Genomic DNA, 21,813 nt, shown 5'->3' on the forward strand with positions numbered 1-21,813 from the left:
CACCAGCTCATTCATTTATTGTTAAACCAGACCGCAAAAGAATCCTCATTAAAATCACCAGATTTATTCACTCTGAAAAAATACTGCACCACAATAGTATTTTTTAAACAATATTTTATATATTCTTTCTCTGCAAAAACATACAGACTGCCACTTTAAGAATAAACTATTAAGATTTAATCAGTTCCATTCTGATTTAATCAGTTCTACATGATGCAAAAAGGTGATTAAGATCAAGGTCAATTTAGGCATAATTTAAACAGCTAGCTATCAGTTATTTTAGGCTTTGTTCCTTGGCCAGCCATTATTCTCAGCCTGCAGCACTGACGGGTATTCAGGAAAGTATGAAAATAAACAATTGAACAGCTGAATATGGAACATATAGAACAGCAATTAACACTGTATATTTTGGTCACTACAAGCATAAAAACCATGTAAAAGAAATCACCATAAAACAATATAATGCGGTTTACTATGTCAGTGTATTACCACAGTATATATGTGAAATACTATGAATGCAATTATCATTGTTTATTATCTTAAAATATGTACTTAGACATCTTAGATATGGATATAGATAGATATTTAGTATTAATTTATTTCATTTTGTTCTTCATATGGGGACTGGGAGGCGCTAAATTAAACTTTGGTTTCTTAAGATTTCTTCAGTAGTTTCACTAATCAAATATGATATGTAAAGTAAGCATAAAATAGGGGTTTAATTACTCTACCTGAGAACTGTTGTACATACAGTATGTAAATCATGTTGCTGATTACTTGCAGGCTGTACAGTATGTAAAGCATGTTGCTGGAGCACACTACTAGTTATGACAGCTGCTGCACTGCATGATTGAATGTTGTGGCACGCAGTTTTACGATAGTTATGTGCTCTACAGCAATAACACAGGGAACCTTTTACTATCAATAGATCAGACATCCTTACCACACACACACATGAAAAGAATGAGGCTGTCTAGCCAAGCAACATCCTAAAAGCATGAGTAAGTCATTGAGTGTGTGTAGGTGAGCAGTGAGAAACACAGTATACTGTATTTGCTAATGGAGTTTTTAAGCCCCTTGTCTCAAGCCTAAACCAGTCTATTTAAAAACATCAAAACCATGTAATTAGCTCTATAATCTACAACACTAACACTACAAAGGATCCTTTGAGCGAGGCCACAGAGAAACTATTTTTGTAAAATGTATATACACCTATTCAGAAAAGTATTTAGACACACCTCTTAATCTTTTAAAGACTAATTTTAGGTGTTTCATGCATGTATTTTATCCTAATTAACCCATTACCTGTTAGAGGTAAAGGACACCACTGCACTAAATAATAATAATGATAATAATAAAGTTAGCAATGCAGTTAGTAATAAAATATTTACACTTTCTATTAGGATTTTTTTGTGCTTTAGACATCTTTTGGATAATTAAACATGCACCGGGTTAGTGCTGGACGATATGGCCAAAATTCATATCACGATATATTCCTTAATTTCGGTCGATACGATATAATTTCGATATCGATATAAATACTTAGAAGGCCACAGAAAACTGCAAAGAATCCCTGCAATGGAAATATGTACCTACTACTGTCTGAAAATTTAATTTAAGTCTTTGAAACCTCCTTTCACGAAAACATTATAATACTTAAGAAATAAAAAATAGTCAAGATAAATCAATGCTCAATTTTATTTGCATATAGCAAAATAAAAACATGACATCCCTGTCAAACATAAGCCTATATAACTATTACCAATAAAAATAACTTTAAATTAGGACAGAAGCAGCTTCTTATTCTTTTGTAAACAAATTTAACAGATCAAAACAAGTGTTTCAACTAGGATAAAGAATAAAAGAAGCCTTTATATACATAAAAGCAACAAGATTTTCCCGTCAAATAAACAAACCTATAGGCTTTATCAACTATAAATAACTTAGTGACAATATAAGCTACAAAAGTGCTTCAGCCAAAATACAACTCTTTATAAACATAAAAGGAACATGATATCCCCGTCAAATAAACAAACCTAAAGGATTCATAAACTTTAAATAACTTAAATAACTTACAACATACGCTATAAAAGTGATTCAACCAGTATAAGGAAAATATTGTATGTAGTGGAACTGATTGAGGTGGTGGAACAGATTAGATGTTTTAACGTTACCGCTGCTAACCTGCTCCACTCTCCGGCACAATTTGCAGCAAACTGAAGTTTAGCAGACCTTCGAGAGTTGAACCAAATCCTCACCACTGAAGACCTCCCTCCTTCAATTGATCACTTGTGGAAGCTGCAGGGGCATTCATTTTGCATCAAAAATGTCCCGTGCTGGGAGCCAAGAGGACCCGCGGCTGACCGAGAGGACCCGCGACTGACCGCTGACCGAGCGGACCCGTGAGTGGACCGAGCGGACCCGTGGGCGGACCGAGCGGACCCGAGGCTAGGCTAGGCTAGGCTCGGTTCCGCTCCGTTCCACTCCAGCGCGGAGCATTTCAGATGCGAATCGAGCCTACCTTAGCCTTGGATCCGCTCGTCCCGGCTCCGTTTGGCTCCAGCGCGAGGCATTTTAGATGCGTAGCGGACCCGAGCCTAGCCTAGCCTAGCCAAATCTAGCCTAGCCTAGCCTAGCCTAGCCTATCTGGCTACGTGCCTATGTGATTGCATCATCACGCACAGAGATAGTCCAGCTACGGAGGCTGATTGTGTTCAGGTGTGCGGCGAGCTGACGCCAGTAAAACGCCTGTCCGTGACAGATTCTGTAAATAATACATATCGATATACCACAAAAATGATATCACCGTTATTGAAACATTTCTTATCGCGATAAATACCGATATCGAATTATTGTCCAGGCCTACACCGGGTCAAACTGACTTAGAAACACCATTGCTGTTTCTGAAAATAAACATAAGAGGAGGGTAAACTCCCTTCATGTGTGAAAAGCCAGAGGAATACACGAGGAATACACTGAACATTTATGGACTCGTTTACATAAGTCAATGTTTTTAGCTCTTATTTAAACACAGGCAGGGCCAGCCGGAGCCATCGCTGCAGTCACAAACCCGTTAGCAGAGTAAACACAACCACTACTATCTCTCTCTTACATAACTGAGGTAAAATCACCCACCAAAAACCTTCATCAATCTCCATACACACACACACAGCACACTGCTGACTCGTCTTTATCTGAGCAGGATCTGGCACTTTGAACAGTGTATGTGTGACAGTGTTTAGTGCTGATAGTATCGATTACACTACACTGGCAGTAAAAAAAGAGCTGCTCACATGCACGTCTGTCACACTCTAATGATTAGCAGCTGTTGAAGTGTTTATGCTGTGTGTAAACTTAAAGGAGGTTCACACACAACCCATGACTGATATTTCACTGTGGACAGCAGTAAGGAATGTGTGTGAAGCATTGCTTTTAAATAATGATTAAATGATTCAGATCAGTACTAAAACACAGCTATAAAATGTACCTTGGCGTTTAACCCATCAGTGGCAGTGAACACACAAGTGGCTAGATGCAGTAATCACACACACAAAATATTGATAAATATACTAATAAGTATCATAATAAAGTTATGCAATACTGTATAAATTCTCGAAGACACATTGATATTATTTTGTTTAAACAGTTTACATATAAATATTCATGGCAGATAGCGTTTTTTTGTGTTGAACACTAATCATTGTAAAGCAATGTTGTCCTTGTCAGATCCCACTGTTCTGATGAATACGAAAATTAAACTTTTTTACTAAGATTTTATGCATATGATTGTGTGTTTTACACTCATTATGCACAAAGAATTTTGCTGCAAAATTCTGCATACAGTTATGTTTTAGACTGATATGTAAATAATACAAGTGTGGCCTCATCAGCTGCCGGAGCCCTGAGAAAGCACAATTGGCCTTGCTCTCTCTGGGTGGGTAGATGGCGCTCTCTAGCCATATCACTCCAAAGGTTGATGTCAATAAGCACAAGGCTTGTCTGAGCTGATGTATCAGAACTGAGTCGCTGCGCTTTCCTCCAAACGCACTGGCTACTCTAAAAGAGGTGGTGATTGGCTTCACACGTGACAGAAGAGGCGTGTGCTAGTGTTCACTCTCCTTTTGTTGAGGCATCACTAGTGATAGGGGATATACAGATGGCTAGCACTTGAATGGATGGGACAATTGGCCAGAGAAATTGGGAGAAAAAAAAAAGTTTGGCCTAATTAGACACTGAGTTTTGTACAAAGTGTGAAAATGCTTTTCTCAACTTTCCTATAAAATGTTCTTGGAGGCTACATTTAGGCAGTGTACCTCTTGGTGCAAGATTAGTGACTGCTAGATGTACCTCTCCATAAAAGACAATCTGCCCAGCTGTCAGACATTGAGACAGGACACGTAATTAGACTAAGAGACAGCTTACTTATACTTATACTCATATCATCATCATCATCCTCATTACAACACATGTGAAGTTCATTCGTTTTCAACTACTTCTTATATGACATTTTTTTTAAATTGTATTTATTTTTTTTATTTCAAATGTAAAAAAAATCACAATATACAGAACATGCTACCCCTGTATCGTAAAACCCATCATATTACCAGGTTCTAGCCAATACACAGCCCTCCCCAAACACTGAGTGGTCACTTCAACACCAAGGGTGCACTTGAGAGATAAACGCCTCGCTCTAAAGCAAATGAGCCATGAAGTTTGAGGGAAGAGAAGGCACTGCTCCTTTACTCCCTCAGACCTTGCTGTCTGCCAGTCCAGGAAAATCTAATTCACAACCTTCTGATTTCCTTCTTTAACATTAAGGCCCCTGGCTGCCCCCACCACTGGCTGTCAACCCTATCTGGAAGCACATACAGGAATGGTGCATGCAACTACTTGCAAGAACCAGGTGCGTTCTGTCTCTGTATTCTGATGTATTCTGAGATACAACAGGAATGTCAGGAAACTATAAGTTTCTTGGAAAAGAACAAGATTTCTTGTGATGCATGCTGTCCTTCGCCATAACTAGCATGTCAGGATATGAGACAACCAGCAATCAGGCATATATGGGAGCAGACACGGGACTTATTGCAGGTGCATACAACAACTTGCACAACAACATTTTTTTCACAACTTGTGATTCATCCATTCATTTCGAACAGCATGTAAGTCTGAGTGACAAGGTTTCGTTCTCTATGTTAGAGAAGTTTTTCCTTGCCACTGTTGTCACCACAATAATTTGCATCTTTGTGGTGATGCTCATAGAGACATGGACCTATTTTTCTCTGTAAAGCTGCTTTGTGATAACTTTTGTTGTAAAAAGCGCTATATAAATAAAATTGAATTTAATTGAATTGAACATGTGCAGTGTACAACCCAGATGGGGTCCATATTTAACTCCTCCTAGTCCTATTACTGACATCATTAATTAATTTAGTTCACATGGAATCTATGGGGGAAAAACTCTCATTTTCAGTTTGTCTGAACATACAGGCTCTACATGGTATGTTATCTTCTAGTGTTTTGCTCTAGTTTTTGTTTAAAGTTAAAATCTATCCAGATGACCCCTGTTTGCCCCAAAAGTACAATTTAAAAAGCTTTACTCACTGGTTCTCCAGCAGGGTCATGCACACCACCTCCCTGACCCCGGGGTTGTTGGCCTTGTCGCTGGAGCAGCGCTGCAGGTCCCACGTGGCCACGCGGATCAGCGGCTTCTTGCCGTGGCTCGCGCGCTCCTCCACCGTCACCTCGGGGCGCGATGACATCATCTGCTCCGGACCCCCGGGGGGCAGGCTGTCAGTGGGGCTCGCGCTGCCGGTGTTGGTGATGCTGAGGTGCGCGTTCACGCCGGTACACCGCCGGGCGGCGGAGCTGCTGCGTAAGGAGGGGGAGGAGGAGGAGGACTGAGCCGGGGATGATGAAGCCGGGGAGCCTCGGACGCAGATTTCCGGCTTCACGAGCTCCAGCCGAGCCGCCCCGACGCCGCTCACGAGCGCCAGGTCCTCCACCCTCCTGAAGCCGCCGATGCTCGCGCGGTGCTGCACGATGTTGCGCGCGAGAGCCCGCGTGACCCCGGGCAGGGTCATGAGCTCCTCCTCGGTGCAGGAGTTGATGTCCAGACACTGGTAGGGGTTCAGCTGCTGCTGCTGGAGCTCCTGCTGGTGCTGTTGTTGTAGCTGGAGTTGGAGCTGCTGCTTCACCAGAACATCGCTGAAGTTGCACGCGGCGCTCAGCTTGCGCCCCAGTTCACTCGGGTCGCGAGGGATCGACCGGTGGCACCCCAAACTGCCCCCCATAGCGCTGAGAGAGTCCTTAAACCAGCGCGCTTAGCTCACCATGAGATAGAGGTGTGTGTTCAGTCAGTAGTCCTGTCCCGCTGTCTCTGACTGTGTGTGTGGAAGAGTGTGTGGTGAGCCTAAACGGGAGGCTGAGCTCCTGTAGGACTGAAGCGCTGCTGCTGGGAGCTCGCGGAGTCATGCAGAGGGGGTGGGGCTTCAGTACAAGTGTCAGACAGAAGAGGCGAGGCTATGTATAAAATACAGCTCTGGAAAAAAAATAAGAGACCACTCTAGTTTCTCTGATTTTGCTATTTATAGGTATATATTTGAGTAAAATTAACATTGTTGTTTTATTCTATAAACTATGGATAACATTTCTCCCAAATTACAAATAAAAATATTGTTATTTAAAGCATTTATTTGCAGAAAATGAAAAATGTCTAAAATAATAAAAAAGGCACAGAGCCTTCAGACCTTAAATAAAAAGTTCATATTCATAAAGTTTTGAGAGTTAAAATAATATTTGGTGGAATAACCCTGGTTTTTAATCACAGTTTTCATGCATCTTGGCATGTTCTCCTCCACAAGTCTTACATATATCCTCACAAAAACTTTCAATATTTATTTTAAATAACAATTCTAGACGTATTGGTAGAAGTATTGGTGTTAAAATAATTGTTACAGTAATAAACACGTATTTATTTTCTTATAAGTTGTCCCTTCTGGTGAGCACCTGAGAAGTTACCTTTTATCACCCATAATCAGCATGAAACCCCCCCTAAAGCCGTCACTTACTCTGAATTATAAACTCATAAACTCTAAAATCGACAGCATTAGCTTATTAGGCTACATCTTATTAGGCTGACACAAACTTACTAACAATTCACTATCACCTATATTCCCTAAAATCTTGTTCTGTTTTTCTCTTTCTGTATTCAAAATGGCATAAAACTATACTGCACACTGTATACTACACCAGGAATTGAACACATGACACAATTAAATTAACTTATCATATAAGACAGTCAAATGCTCAAATATAGCCATACTATTCCATATTATTATGGTAAATCAGTGTGTAACCATATTGGTCTAGTGTTTTGGTTCTTTTGTGTTTAAGACTATTTTATTTAGTATTTTTAACATATTTAACTCTTTTTTCTGTAAAACACTTTTGTGAGATTTTTTTTACGAAAATGCTATATACATAAACATTAATTACATACTACTTTTTCACCATGTAACTAGCAGTTTTTCAGATATTTAAAATGTTAAAACTTCACAGTCGTTTCAACCTACACTCATTTATTCACTGTTTATTGTCATCCCTTGTTACCAAATCCTAATCTCCCTTTTGTCTGACTATCATGAAACTGCTGGTTCCAAGTTTTAACCCACAGCCAGATGACCCCTAATTCATCAATTTGATGTTTTTCATCACATTTTAGCTGTTTTACCATTCTACCATTGTTATATTAGATCACATGCTCAAATCATGGCATGTTATCTGGGTAGTTCAAGCATAACAGTTGCAACACTTTTCTAAATAATGTATCTGGGATTTAGATAACATTTTAATAACAAATTCTCACATAGAGAGTGAGCCTGTGGCTACGAAGCTCTCTTGTCTGTTGACAGTTCTAAGCCAACTCTGACGTCTTTCTGGTCCGTTTTGTGTTTTGTAATCTAGTAAAATCCTAAATCAGGATTTTTAATCTTATTTGTCCTGCAACGGAACAGCTTTTAGTGTGATTGCTATTTTAGTTAAATAAAGAGAGATCTGCAATTAAAATCAATGGAAAATGCAGCTTTGTTGTGGTCTAAATACACGCTGTCTTTATCTCAATCCCACACAACAGTAGGATCAAAATTTGATGCTAGAATGAATAAAATATGGATAAATTTAAAATATTTTTATTGAATGAGTTGGTAATAGATTATGGTAAAGATAATATATGGATTATTGTATTGGTCATATAATAGTAATATAAAGGACCACAATAACAAGTAGAAAAGCTGCTCACTCATTACAAAGCTTTAAATGGGTCCTTAGCTGTTGCTAAGTGCTTGTTATGGTGTATCAGTTGGTTGCAGGCATGTTGCCAAGTGGTTGCTGGGTCACCTCATGTGGTTTTTGGGTGTTACTACTGTAATTTTGCACCCCATTGATTCATGAGGAAAAAAATCAAACTGAACCTTTGCTATGCAGAAAATGTTCCTTCATCCTGGTACTATGGCAGTGGAATGAACGTCCGTTGAATGTCCAAATAATAGATTCACTTTCTCTTTTTAAATTCAGACTGAAGAATCCTATCTTTTCCAAGAGTACTTAAATTAGCACTTATTTTGCATGTATTATAGGCTGTACTCGTGAGTTAATCTGACATTCAGTTGAAGTGTAATATGTGAGCACTGAGCATCTAAGTATCCATATTGACTTTTGTATTTGGCAGTACATAAACTAGAGGTATGTTTGGATTTTAACCTATTTGAACTAGCTACAGACGTTTGTAAGTCATTCAAGATAAGAAGGTCTGCTCACAGAACATTTAAATGCTCACAGTCAGTCAGTAGTTTTTCTACTATTTGTGTCCCCATGTATGTTGGACATTTTCTGGTGGATATTGCATTTGTATTGCAACATATAGGTATAGCAGCCTCATAGATAGTGTATAATGCTCATTGAGACGTCTCGTCTTGGTGCACACAGATTGCACACATTCTGTTTGTTTCTTCTGTCTCTGGTGGGTGTTAAATCATGTCTCTGGCGTCTCTCCTTTTCCACCAATCCAGTGAAAGATGATATCTGGGGAAGGAGTGTTTACCTGTGAACGAGTGTAGCTCTTTGTGTCTTATCTTGAAGAGCTTCACCTGCTTTCACCCTGGACACACCTCCACCCGCACCACAAACACGTTATACACAAATGTGTGTGATGAGTGTGGGAATGGAACTGTGCTCGTCTGATGAAGGAGCATGCACATAAACTCAGTAAAATGCTTTTATTGTAGTCTTTCTAGGGTTGCATTGGGATAAGATATTAACAGTATGATAATTGTCACAAAAAAAGACCACAGTTTTATGTTATCACAGTGTACAGTATTTCAAAGATAAATCAAGTTTATCAAAAAAAAGTGTTCAGGTGCCCTGTGTAGATAATGTCATGGACGTTTATGTCAATCAGATTAAATTAACTACATTTAGAAGAGAGGGTTAATGGTATAAAAATATAAACAAACATGATAGTACTTGCAAACAAAATTAATAGTAAAACGTAAGTGTTGCTGTTATTGTGCTTAACTATAATCTGCCCATAAAAAGTTTATCACATGCTCTCTAGGGAAATGTTCTGAACAGGGTCTTTTTTAAATGTATCCATGTGAAAAGGAACTATATACAGTACTATATACTATATATATATATATATATATATATATATATATATATATATATATATATATATATATATATATATATATATATATATATACAGTAGTATACAGCTCTGGAAAAAATAAGAGACCACTTACAAATAATGAGTTTCTTTGATTTTACCAAATTTAAAACCTCTGGAATATAATTAAGAGGAAGATGAATGATCACAAGCCATCAAACCAAGCTGAACTGCTTGAATTTTTGTTCCAGGAGTGGCATAAAGTTATCCAACAGCAGTGGATAACCAAGACTGGTGAAGGAGAACATACCAAAATGCATGAAAACTGTGATTAAAAACCAGGGTTATTTTACCAAATATTGATTTCTGCACTTTTAAAACTTCATGAATATGAACTTTGTTATTTCAGCTATTTCTTATTTTCTGCAAACAAATGCTCTAAATGACAATATTTTTATTGGAATTTGGGAAAAATGTTGCCTGTAGTTTATAGAATAAGACAACAATGTTCATTTTACTCAAATGTATACCTATACATAGCAAAATCAGTTGATTTTGTGTTACTTGTGTTAATTCAAGTAAATTAAAAAAAATTATGTTTAAAAACTACTTAAACCGCAGAAGGTATACGAAAAAGCACTCAAAAGCACAATCTAATGCTTTTATGTTATATTTAAATATAGCTTAATTACAATTGAAAAATTGTTCCAAAATAGTACATTTAGTATGTATTTACGTATGTATTAATTTTAAGACTAAAAGTATGTACGTAAGTATACTATTTATAAAATAAAATCCTCTTTAAAAGGAGAAGTTAATAAGGGCCCCACCTCAGATCACCTCAATGTCTCTGAGATAACGCCACTGCTGCTCTGCTGCGGTAATATAAATCCTTCTCTTTCAGGTCATTGCAGTGTTTTGGCATTTAAGTGGTAAAACATGCTCACAAACATAGCGCCACACCCACAACACTACCCAGAATACTTTCCCAATAACCAGGATGTGCCATTTATACCATAATCCCATCTTTACTCTATAACACGTTTTAAACACACACAGACTCTGTTCAGATAATAATGACACAGACACCTGATCATCAAAGCAAATGTAATAATCCAGCAAACTTGCATTTTCATGGTATGAAGAGCAGGTTGTCCCTGTTTTAAGCACTGTATTTAATAAAGATCATCTCTCCTCAGGGCACAGCCACAGGTATCCCGTCAGTTCTGGGATTTCAGAAGGTGATTTTCTAGTAGCTGGCTCCTCCCTCATGCCACTCGGCATGGCATCTCCAGATAGCATAAGGCTTCTACACCAGTTATAGGAATCAGAAATCATTTAAGACTCTTTATTTTTTTAAAGTGAAGTGTGAAGAGTTTTGGATTAGAAAAACACTGTACATTGTGCGTGTGTGTTGTTTTGAATTGTTAATGCTTCACTGTTCATTTTTAAATAAAGAATAAAACCCTTATAATTTGTGCTGTTAAAGCAGATGTGTGTAAAGTTGTAGCTACAGTTATGTTTTAACAACTCCAAAAACACTGCGTATACAGACCTCAAATAATGCAAAGAAAACAAGTTCATTTTCATAAAGTTTTAGGAGTTCAGTTTTTTTTTTGTAAAATCAAAGAAATAATTTTTAAGTGGTCTCTTATTTTTTTCCAGAGCTGTATATGGAAAGGAGAACACCAGCAGTTTCGTCTGTAACAACAACCTGATGAAAAAATGTAAATGTTTGGGATAACTGTATACAGGCTGCAGGCTTCTTTAATACGGTGGCCGAGAAAGCCCAACGCAGTGCAAATTGAAAAGCGCTGCAAAAGCACAAGACACATCCATCAAAATTACAACACAGGCGCAGCAAATAGAAAAACGCGCTGCAAATAGAAAAACGCGCTGCAAATAGAAAAACGCGCTGCAAATAGAACCACAACACAACGGAAGTGAGTCACAACACAACGGAATTTTCCCGGGGGACCTTAAAAGATACTGTACCAGTTAAGCTGCGTCTTCAGTAACGTCTCGGACTTCACTATGTGTACAAAGGACAATAAGTGGCAAACAAGGCGTTTTGTGAAGCAGAACTTTTAATAATATGCACACAACCGTGGTAATCACAGGTAATAAACATAACTTACTTTTCAGAAGCTTGTTTGCCACTTATTGTCCTTTGTATACAGCTGGTACAGCATCTTTTAAGGTCCCCCGGGAAAATTCCGTTGTGTTGTGACTCACTTCCGTTGTGTTGTGGTTCTATTTGCAGCGCGTTTTTCTATTTGCAGCGCGTTTTTCTTTTTGCAGCGCGTTTTTCTATTTGCTGCGCCTGTGTTGTAATTTTGATGGATGTGTTTTGTGCTTTTGCAGCGCTTTTCAATTTGCACTGCGTTGGGCTTTCTCGGCCACCGTACTTTAAACTGTGCTGACAGCTCTCCCCACAATGTTTTGTAAAAGTAGCAAGTTTGATTTTAAAGTGACAATCTGTAAATTTTGGGGAAATTGGGGATTTAAAGATCTCTCTAGTGAGGTAAAATTGCAAAGAGCATGTGGAAGCGTATACTCTTAATGCAGGTGAATATAAATAAATTGCTCTGTGAAATACTGTATATTTGAGTTTATGTTATTTTGTTCATTTATGAAATACTGTCAAATGTAGAGAGCAATTACAGCCAACAAAGCTACCAGACCACTCTGTTTTCACATTTTTAGAATTGATATACTAGTCGTTGCAAGGATGACCGTGCCAGGAGACCATTCTTTTTTAGAAATACCATATTTTTTGCACTATACGGTTCACTTAAAATCCTTTAATTTTCTCAAAAAACGACAGTGCGCCTTATAATCCGGTGCTCTATATGTATGAATTCAACCAGTCATGTTGTAATGAACAGTAAAGCCACTCTGCTGATGTACAGCTTTATAAAGGAGTTTCAGTAAAGTTTCTTTAGCATCGAGGCTGGAGTAGTATTAGCATTACTCGCTAACTGCAGTGCTAGCTCTTTCGCCGTTCAGAGGTATATCTGACTGTAGTCTGCATATTTACCATGTTAATACAGCAGTTTGTGTGACAAACCGCTAGGTGATATCGCCCTGTCTTACTGGAATACTCAGGGTTTCTCAGTGTAGCGCTATCAGATGGCATTATTAGTGCTAAGCACAGCTAACTGCGGCTAGCGCTGCTGCTAACCGTGGCTAGCTCTGCTTCTAACTGCACCCTTGAAAATATTGGAAATCTAAGGTTACTGTAAAAAAACAGAAGAGCTTTCAGTTTTCAGGAGAGAAATCTGTGTAGAGTAACATTCAGCGCTCATTTGACTTTGAAAGAAAGTCAAATGAGCTTGGGAACTTTCCCCAACTTTTCCATTAGAAGGGAAATATGGTGACAAGCTTGTTCCTTAGTATTGTCGCTTAAAATGCACCTTTTATTATCCGGTGCGCCTTACGTATGGAAATAGACCAGAAAAAAGACGTTTATTGATAGTGCGCCTTATAATACGTGCCCCTTATAGTCCGTAAAATGCAGTTTTACTGCTTTCATCTTAAAAGAATATATAATATATTATAGAATGATCTTAAAAATGCGAATCCAGGCTAAAACATACAGCTTGTCATGGTGCCTGGTAATAGTTTTAGGGTGCTTTCACACATACCTCGTTAGGTCCAGACCTTCAAACCTTTTAGTTTGGTCTAAATTAAAATGCCACAAAACACAGTCCAGACCAAAGAGCAAAAAAATGAATGTGTCAAGAAGATCCTCTACAGCATGGTCTGGTTCATTTGCAGAGTAAAAGCACCTTTTTTGATTGTTCAGACTTTTGAAACAGTTACAGAAACACCCCTTCATGTGAACACACATTTTACAAGAGTATATGGGCTCAAGATTGCAATCAAATTAAGATTAAGAATGTCTTATTGCCGTCTTGCCTCTGGAGTCTTCCGGGTAGAACTGAAACACAAGTGAAAGAAAGTTCTACCAGGAGACTCCAAAGCATGTCAATTATGTTTTAACCAATCACCTGCTTCCATCTGTTTTTTAAATACCTATACCTACACATCTTCACTTCTGCTTTCAGATAATGTTTTAATTCTCTTTCATCCTCCACATCACCTCTAGTTCGGTCCTGTCAGCTGCCTGAATGACTGGACCTGTGAGAGTCCAGATGTTACAGATAATGTAATAATAAATGCAGAGAAAGTACTTTGGCATTCATCTTGTACTGCTTTAACGCTGCTACACACACACACACACACTTTTAACTCAGTAACCCTCTCCAACTCTCCAACTATGCCCTGGACTGAGGGTCAGACTGAGTGGCAGGTGGACAATCAGCTGCTTCGGTTAATGAGTTCATGTCTTGTCTCTCTGAGCCACCGTGTCTGAGGGACTTGAAACACACACACATAAGCTAGTGTGTAACGGTGTGTCTATTGGTGTCAGTGTGTAGAATATTCTGCTGTGTAAGTCTGTGTTAATTTGTCTACACAATTACAGCATGTTCATGTCTGGATCATAATGGGAACATTTGGACACCAAAAAGGGATGAACTCCCACCCACACACACACTCACACACACACTCTCAACCTCCAACCCACCCACTCACACACACACACACACACACACATACACCAGTGTAAAAGGCCGTTCAGAGCCCAGTCTTCACATTATTCTGTCCTCATCTCGTCTATTACCATGGACACTTCGCCTTTATAACAGTGAGGATGCCATTACATCACTTGGTTACCTTTCTCTCCCTGCTTGGCTGTTCCCTGCAGAGTGTGTGTGTGTGTGAGAGAGAGAGAGTTGTGTAGAAATGTCAGTAAGGGCTGTCTGAAGCTGTCTGCTGCTGTTTATTGTGTAAATCTGTGGCAGGCTGATATCAGCTCTTCTGGACATGCTGTGCCTCATTCCAGGGGTCACATCAGGCCAGGTAGGCAGAGCAGCAGTAGCTGGAGTTTAGATAGCATCTAGTTCAGTTTATTAGTTGAGTTATTAGTTATTAGTTTTGCATTGCTTTATTTTACTGTATTACTTGTGTCTCTCAGCTTGAAGATTCAGTGTTTAATTTGTAATGAAAATGAGAAGAGCAGAATCTGACACACTTCAGCTCCTGTGATGTTGGATGGATTTAAAAGCTCCAGCCCAGATAACATGCCCATATAGGGCCGGTATGGGTAACCCAACTGGGAACGTTTTGCTCACACAAATGATCAGATATGAATTATTGATGTAAATGGTGGGCCCAATCAGCATCAGTAAAGGGCCCCAGCTGGGTTGTGCACTGCACATGGGGCCTAGTTGGGAACTGTGTGACATTAAGGCAGGCTGTATTGATGGGGCCCATCTGGAAAGCCCAAGTTCCAGTAAAAACATATTTACAAACCTTCTCATAGCCCGTACCACATGTGTGTGTGTGGTTCTGTTAGTTTTGGTTTCACACTGCAGTTAAGTGAAAAACTTAAAACTACATAGTGTCATAATCAGCTACAAGGGTGGAGTCTCTCTATATTTCATAATAATTGGTTTATGTGTAATTCTAGTTTGGCGAGTTGCTTTGCCAGGTGTTGTGAGGAATTTTTGCTCTCTGTCAGAATCCGACTCCCCTGTGCGGGCACGTGAGTCCTGCAGCAGAATGAGTGTAAAAGATTCTCCTCAGATTCCTTTCATTTTTGTGGAGATGAACCGAACCATGGTTCAGAGAACACCTCTTTTGGTCAGATCAAACTCATTTGGTCTGGGCCATGGTTCACAACCCCTTTCACACCTGATATTTAATTCGTACCCAAACTGAAAAGTCTAAAAGTCCGGACAAAACAAGGCAGGTGTAAAAGTACACTGGCTACTCTGTGATGCTGCACTAGTGGCAATTTGAAAAGAGATTAGGTGGCTAACTTCACATGTGTCAGAGGAGATTGTAATGTTGGAACTTAAATGGGCAAAAATGAAAAATCATCTATTAAAAAAAGTTTAAACCCAAATTCAATCAGCACAAATCATTTTGACCTTTGACTCTTTTGATGATTTTTTTTATTTAGCTGCAACACAGATAGAGGTTGGACAGTATTGTGCTTATGACTGATTAAATGAGACACAAATATAGGGTCCTAAACTTAGGACTGCTCGAAGTCCCCTAACCACAACATCCTAACTGTGACGAAGAGTGTCCTCTTTTTAAAAAAACCCACAAAATTTAGTCACTTTACTGTTAATGTAATAGATTTTGAATGACTAATACAGTACATATTAGCCTTGTAGCTCCAGTACAAAACTGAAGAGACAAACCTTAAACCTTAAACACCAAACATGTCTTCCATGGATTCTATCTCGCAGTGACTGTTTTATATTTATTTTAAAAGCATCATAGCATATTCCTGGTAACCTTGGAAAAGATGTGGCAATAAAGTTTTGAACTGAACACATCTGGCTGGAACACAAGTCCAGTCTTTCTTGTGCAACAGACCAAATGCTCTGATATTTCCGCCGCTCTGGCACGCACACGGTTCCTGCCAAATAGGGATCCATGCTTTTATTGCTCCCTGACAGGGAGGAACAGTGTCTTCCTGTCAAATCCAGCTCCCTTTTCCTTTTTCTCAGGCTGCTTAGTGGCCTGTTTTACAATGACCCCTTTTTCTGTGGCCAAGGGTCAGCCTGACTGACAGGTGAACAATCAGCTGCTTTGGTTAATGAGTTCATGTCTTCCCCGAGTGTGAGAGGATTTAAACCACACACACACACACAGATCACTACACATAATGTAGCGTGGTCAGCGGAACAGGCCGTCCAAAGCTAACAAACCACAAAACAAACAAGAGGCCTCTTGTTACCACACTGTCCAGAAGTATTAAGACACTTCTTAATCTCTCACTTCACTAAGCCAGTTAGCTGAAGTAACAGAACTGGAAGTTAGAGTTCTCCTCCAAGCATCTTAAGCTGTTCAGTGACATTGGATTAATGGCAAAAGATGAAAAAAGTGGTTCCTCTATTACTATGATCCTAGGGGCACTGGTTTGAATCTCAGATCATCATCAGCCAGAGTCCGAGACACAATTGGCCTTGCTCTCTCTCCCACATCACTCCTAGTGTCATGCTGGTCAAAACAGGTGTCTGTTAGCCAGGGCCGCCGCTCTGCATACGCAGACAACGCAGCCAGCGTTAGGCCTCAACCATTTTGCAGTTGCAGGGAGCCAAATTGACTGAGAATGAAATGTGTTGAAATTATGACATTATTAAATTTAAAACCCAATGTGAATTATTTATGATACGCTCATCTTTTTTGTCTTTAAACATTGCATGGGGCACCTACTCTACTACTTAAAAGCGGCACGTTATTATTTTTGTGCATAATATAATGCCCCCACCCCTATTGCCTGAAATGGCACGGCTCGGTTTGCTCTGTTGGTTGTTGCCAGATGTGACATTTTCCAGTCAAATAAATAATCAAAAAATGCATGGAGGCGCTAAATCTTGCGCATGTTTAACCATTTTTAAAGTGTATGTGGCCATTCTATACAAAAACTTGTCCAGTGCAATATTTGTGTAAGTTAAAAACTTAAAATAAAATAAACAAATAGGATGAAAAATCGTAACTTATCTGGGAACCTTAGTCCTACTCCTAACTAAAGTAGCAACGCTACTTGAGTTTGGCAGGAGACAAGTTCACCGCGCGAAGTTGCTACTAAATGGTAATTCAACTATGAAGCGACGGTTTGAGTCTGGAGCTGAGAAGAAAAAGAAGCAGAAAGATGAGGCCCATGCATCCCTTTCTGGTGAGTAACTTCGATGATAAAGGTTTAAATAGTTTTGATTACTTCATGTTCAGTGGTGTTGCCTGAGCTAGTTACGTTGGCTTTGCTGATTTGGTAGCTTTAAACGCTTAACTAGAAACTAATCTGGGTATTGCAAGGCACGTGGCACGTTTGCAAATAGTAGTAGTGTAGTTTGAAGATTTTTAGTGACTTTAATAAAAAATTAATAAACAGAGTAGCCTACCTATTGACTAATGCCGTCAGTGCACTATCCAAATGGTCTGTATGACAGCAGGATCAGACAGCTCTATAGATTTTGACAGGCTGATATAAATACACCACGAATATAAACGATAATTTCATAACCTTTAAGGCTGGCTTGTGTAAATGACGTGTCCACTGCTTAAAATAGACATGCATCGTTTCATTTATTATTTATACATTATAAATAGTACTATTGTGCTGTTCTTCACTGTTATTGGCCTTACTTATAACGTTGTAAATATTCACAGTTACATGTGTAATTTTAATAAATAGTAAAATTTTGCGTAAACCTTTTGTGTTTGTGTGTGTGTGTGATTTTTTTTATTTATTTTTTGGGGGGGGGGGGGGGGGGGCTCCCTGACCAGTTATGCTTAGGGCCTCCAAAACCTTAGCAGCGGCCCTGCTGTTAGCTGATGTATCAGAGCTGGGGAGATCAAAAAGTGGTGGGTAGGGTTATTGCACTTCCAATAACTCTAACTCATTTTTTTTTTTTTAAATGGCATTTATCGCGTTTTGGAATCAAACTCTTCATATATTCCACCCCTTATTCTCCTACATAACGTACCATGATCCTAGCTAGCAAATGCATCAGAAGTGGTAGTTAGTGTTCTCCTCCAAGCGTGTTTAGCTACTCAATGATGTTCAAGAAGATGTGTTTTTTTGGGGGATTTGTGGGACTCTGAGAAAGCATGTGCTACACTTGAAATGATTGATAATAATAATAATAATAATAATGCATGATATCGATGTAAAATGTGATACATTAAGATTCTAAATTAGTTAAATGTCTTCAAAGTTTTTTTTTTATTTCTGCACATCTATCACACTTTGTTTCAGCCTAGTTATGTCACATGAGCACTGTCCGCAAGGTGAAGAGTGTGTTATGAATGACACGGGTAATATGATTTGTATTTGCTGCTATCCTAGTTATTCTCACAGATCTTTTGATGTGTTTATCGTAAAAACTCATAATATAATTAATTATTTGTACTAGAAAGCACATTTAAAAACCACAAGGGCCAACCAAAGTGCTGTACAATACAGAAGTATGAACAATAAAATGTATAAGACTAAACAACAATAAGATAAAAGATAAGTCAATAAAAGCTGCTTCAGCAAACAAGATTTAAATTAACCCCGGACAGACAGATAAGTCATTTGAACTTACTAAAAACATTGAAAGGCCTGAGAGTACAAGTAGGTTTTTAGATTAGAATTAAAAACCTTAATGGTGGGAGATGCTTTAATAAAATCAGGCAGACTATTCCACAGTTTGGGTGCTTCAACGGAAAAAGCTCTGTCACCTTTTGACTTCAATTTAGAATGTGGCGTCTCCAAGAGCAGCTGATTTGAAAATCTTAGGACTCTTCGGATTGAATATAGACACAGAAGGTCAGAGATGTATGATGGAGAAACGCCATTTAAGGATTTAAAAACAATTCATAAGACTTTAAAGTCTACTCTGAATTTGACAGGCAGCCAATGCAGGGAGGCCAGTACAGGAGAGATGGAATCCCTCTTCTTTCTCCCAGTTTAGAGTCGAGCAGCAGCGTTTTGGACAAGCTGCAAACGTGACAGAGCTGATTGGTTGGTACCCAAATAAAGAGAGTTGCAATAGTCCAAACGTGATGTTATAAAAGCATGAGTTATAATTTCCAGGTCCTTAACAATTAACATGGGTTTGAGTTTGGCTATTTTTCTAAGCTGATAAAAACTTTAACTGACCACAGAGTTTATCTGTTTATCAAATGTAAGTGCAGAATCAAAAATAACTCTAGCCTGATTTCGTACATTTACAGAAAATGGGTCTAGGTGATCAGTTATTACTTTTGTGCAGTCTGGATGACCAAAAACAATAGCTTCAGTTTTATCATCCAGAGGCCTGCGTTCTCCACAGTGATGGAAATAATAATCCAGTATCTTTGAACTAACAATCGCCCCATGTATACTCAATACCACTGAGCAACGCAATCAGATCTTTAGAAAAACATTTCAACAACTAGAGTAAATCCTCCTCTATACTGTTCATTTCAAAAGCACACAACACACACTTATCAGTGTATTCCCCGAATGCACTGAATCAATGCGTGTCCTGTTGACACAGGTTATGTGTGTGACCTGCTCTCCAGTTTGATACTGTAAACCAACAGCACACTCTGAGGCATGGGGGCTCCGATTGGCCGACAAAGCAACTAACTCGATGTCCACAGAGAACAGTAAGCCAATCATAGAACAGAGAAAAAAATCACATCACCTGGTGACTGTGTGTGTGTGTGTGTGTGTGTGGTGGATCTAAGCTGTGAAAACAGAGAGGTTAGTGGGTGATGCTTGGTCTGTATTTGTGTCTCTCTGCTGTTCAAAGTTCAAAACTCCACAGGTCACTCTGTAGTGAAAGCTACACCTGTTATAAATGAGATTGAATAAAAACTGTGGGAACAGCCATTCAAGATTATACAGGTTTGTGCATAAGTAAAAAGAAAGTGAGTTTAAAGACATACAATACATAAAATACATTAAAAAAAATTTTGTCAGAATGTGTTGGTCAGTGTATGTATTGATATGTTAGAGGAAGAACGTTTAAAATAAAGCAGAGTTAAAGGAACACAATTAGAAGAAAGCAATCCGAAAAACCAAATTAGAGGAGCACAGATATACAAAGCACAGTTAGATGAACATGTGCTGTATATGTATATGTAATTCATGTTTCTTTTAAGTAATTATTACTGTATTTTTCATACTATAATGAGCACTTAAAATGTGCACTTATGTATGAATTTGACCAGCCAGGTTGTAAGGAGCAGTAGTACAGCTTTATACAGGAGTTTTATTTTAGTTCTCCAGCACCCAGACTCAAGCTGTATTAGCATTACCCGCTAACCGCGCTAGCTCTTTCGCCATTCAGAGGTGAGTATTATTGACCTGTACCCTGCTGCTAACCCTGGCTAGCACTGCTGGAGCAGCATTAGCATTACCTGCTAACCATGCTAAGCTCCTGCTCTTTAGCTCTAGCTCAGTTAGCTGCTAATGCTACTGCATCCAGCCTTAGTGGATATCTGTAAATCCAAACTTACTGTAAATAAACAGAAGCGCATTACTTACCCAAAAAATGCTGGTTTGAAATTATTATTAATTTTTTAGAATTAGTTATGTTTATCTGGTTTAGCTTTACAGATCTCAGCACCTATGGAGTGAATTTTGTGCCAAAAGTTTTACGTAAAAAAATAAAATCCACAATCAAAATTTTAAGAATCAAAAGTAAAACATGTATGTTGCAAATTCAAAAGAGAAAAATATATATCAAATATATATATTTAAATATACTTGGTTATTTTATTATTCTTTGCACTTATTTGAAAATTATTTTAGTTTGGATTTTGCCAGTCTTTGCTTTCATTTTTGGATTTTTTTGGATTTTCTGTGGATTTTTGTGGATTTTGCTGCTAAAGACTTTTGCTTCTGGAATCTCTCCTTTGCTTCTGCTTCATTTTTTTGGTTCTGATTTTTGGCACACTTTTCACGGGTGGGCGGGGCTTAGAAGAAGGCGTTCCCCTTTAATCTCTATTGGTCACCCACCCTGAACCCTCGTCTAGACAGACCACGCCCACCCCGCCAGCTTCAAGCGCTCTTCCAAACATGGCGGAGCGAACGGGGTTCAGCTCACAGCAGCACCAGCAGGTACTTTTCCAATTAAATTTCATACAGACGTTATGTTTAATGTTATATTTCTTTTTTAAGTAAGTGTTTAACTCTATTAAGATGCTCATGTTAGCGGGGTGTGCTAAATATCCATGCTTAAATTATACTAGTTAGTTAGTGAACACTAACCTACCTAGTCAGTGAGTTAGCTAGTTTACCTAGGTCATCTGGTCAGTGAGTTAGTGGGTTAGCTAAGCTAGTTAGGTTACCTAGTCAGTGAGCTAGTGGGTTAGCTAAGCTAGTTATTATGCCCCAGGGTAAAGCCAAGTAAGTGCTGGTTAAGGTTAACTAGCTAACTCACTGACTAGGTAACCTAACTAGCTTAGCTAACCCACTAACTCACTGACCAGATGACCTAGGTAAACTAGCTAGCTCACTGACTAGGTAACCTAACTAGCTTAGCTAACCCACTAACTCACTGACCAGATGACCTAGGTAAACTAGCTAA

At 38.7% G+C, this 21,813-nt stretch overlaps 1 protein-coding gene across 1 annotated transcript in view; it reads right to left on the bottom strand.

Annotated features, from left to right (window-relative positions):
- eepd1 (endonuclease/exonuclease/phosphatase family domain containing 1) overlaps positions 1-6,456 on the bottom strand; it is a 36,656-nt gene extending 30,200 nt beyond the window's left edge. The window contains exon 1 of the mRNA XM_007254726.4: positions 5,602-6,456. Coding sequence (XP_007254788.3) covers positions 5,602-6,290 — 689 coding nt within the window. The 5' untranslated portion in view covers positions 6,291-6,456. The remainder of the gene's footprint in view (positions 1-5,601) is intronic.
- Between the last annotated feature and the right edge of the window lie 15,357 nt (positions 6,457-21,813).

This window comes from Astyanax mexicanus, chromosome 3 (assembly GCF_023375975.1).
Source record: "Astyanax mexicanus isolate ESR-SI-001 chromosome 3, AstMex3_surface, whole genome shotgun sequence".
In the NCBI taxonomy this organism is placed as follows: domain Eukaryota; kingdom Metazoa; phylum Chordata; class Actinopteri; order Characiformes; family Acestrorhamphidae; genus Astyanax; species Astyanax mexicanus.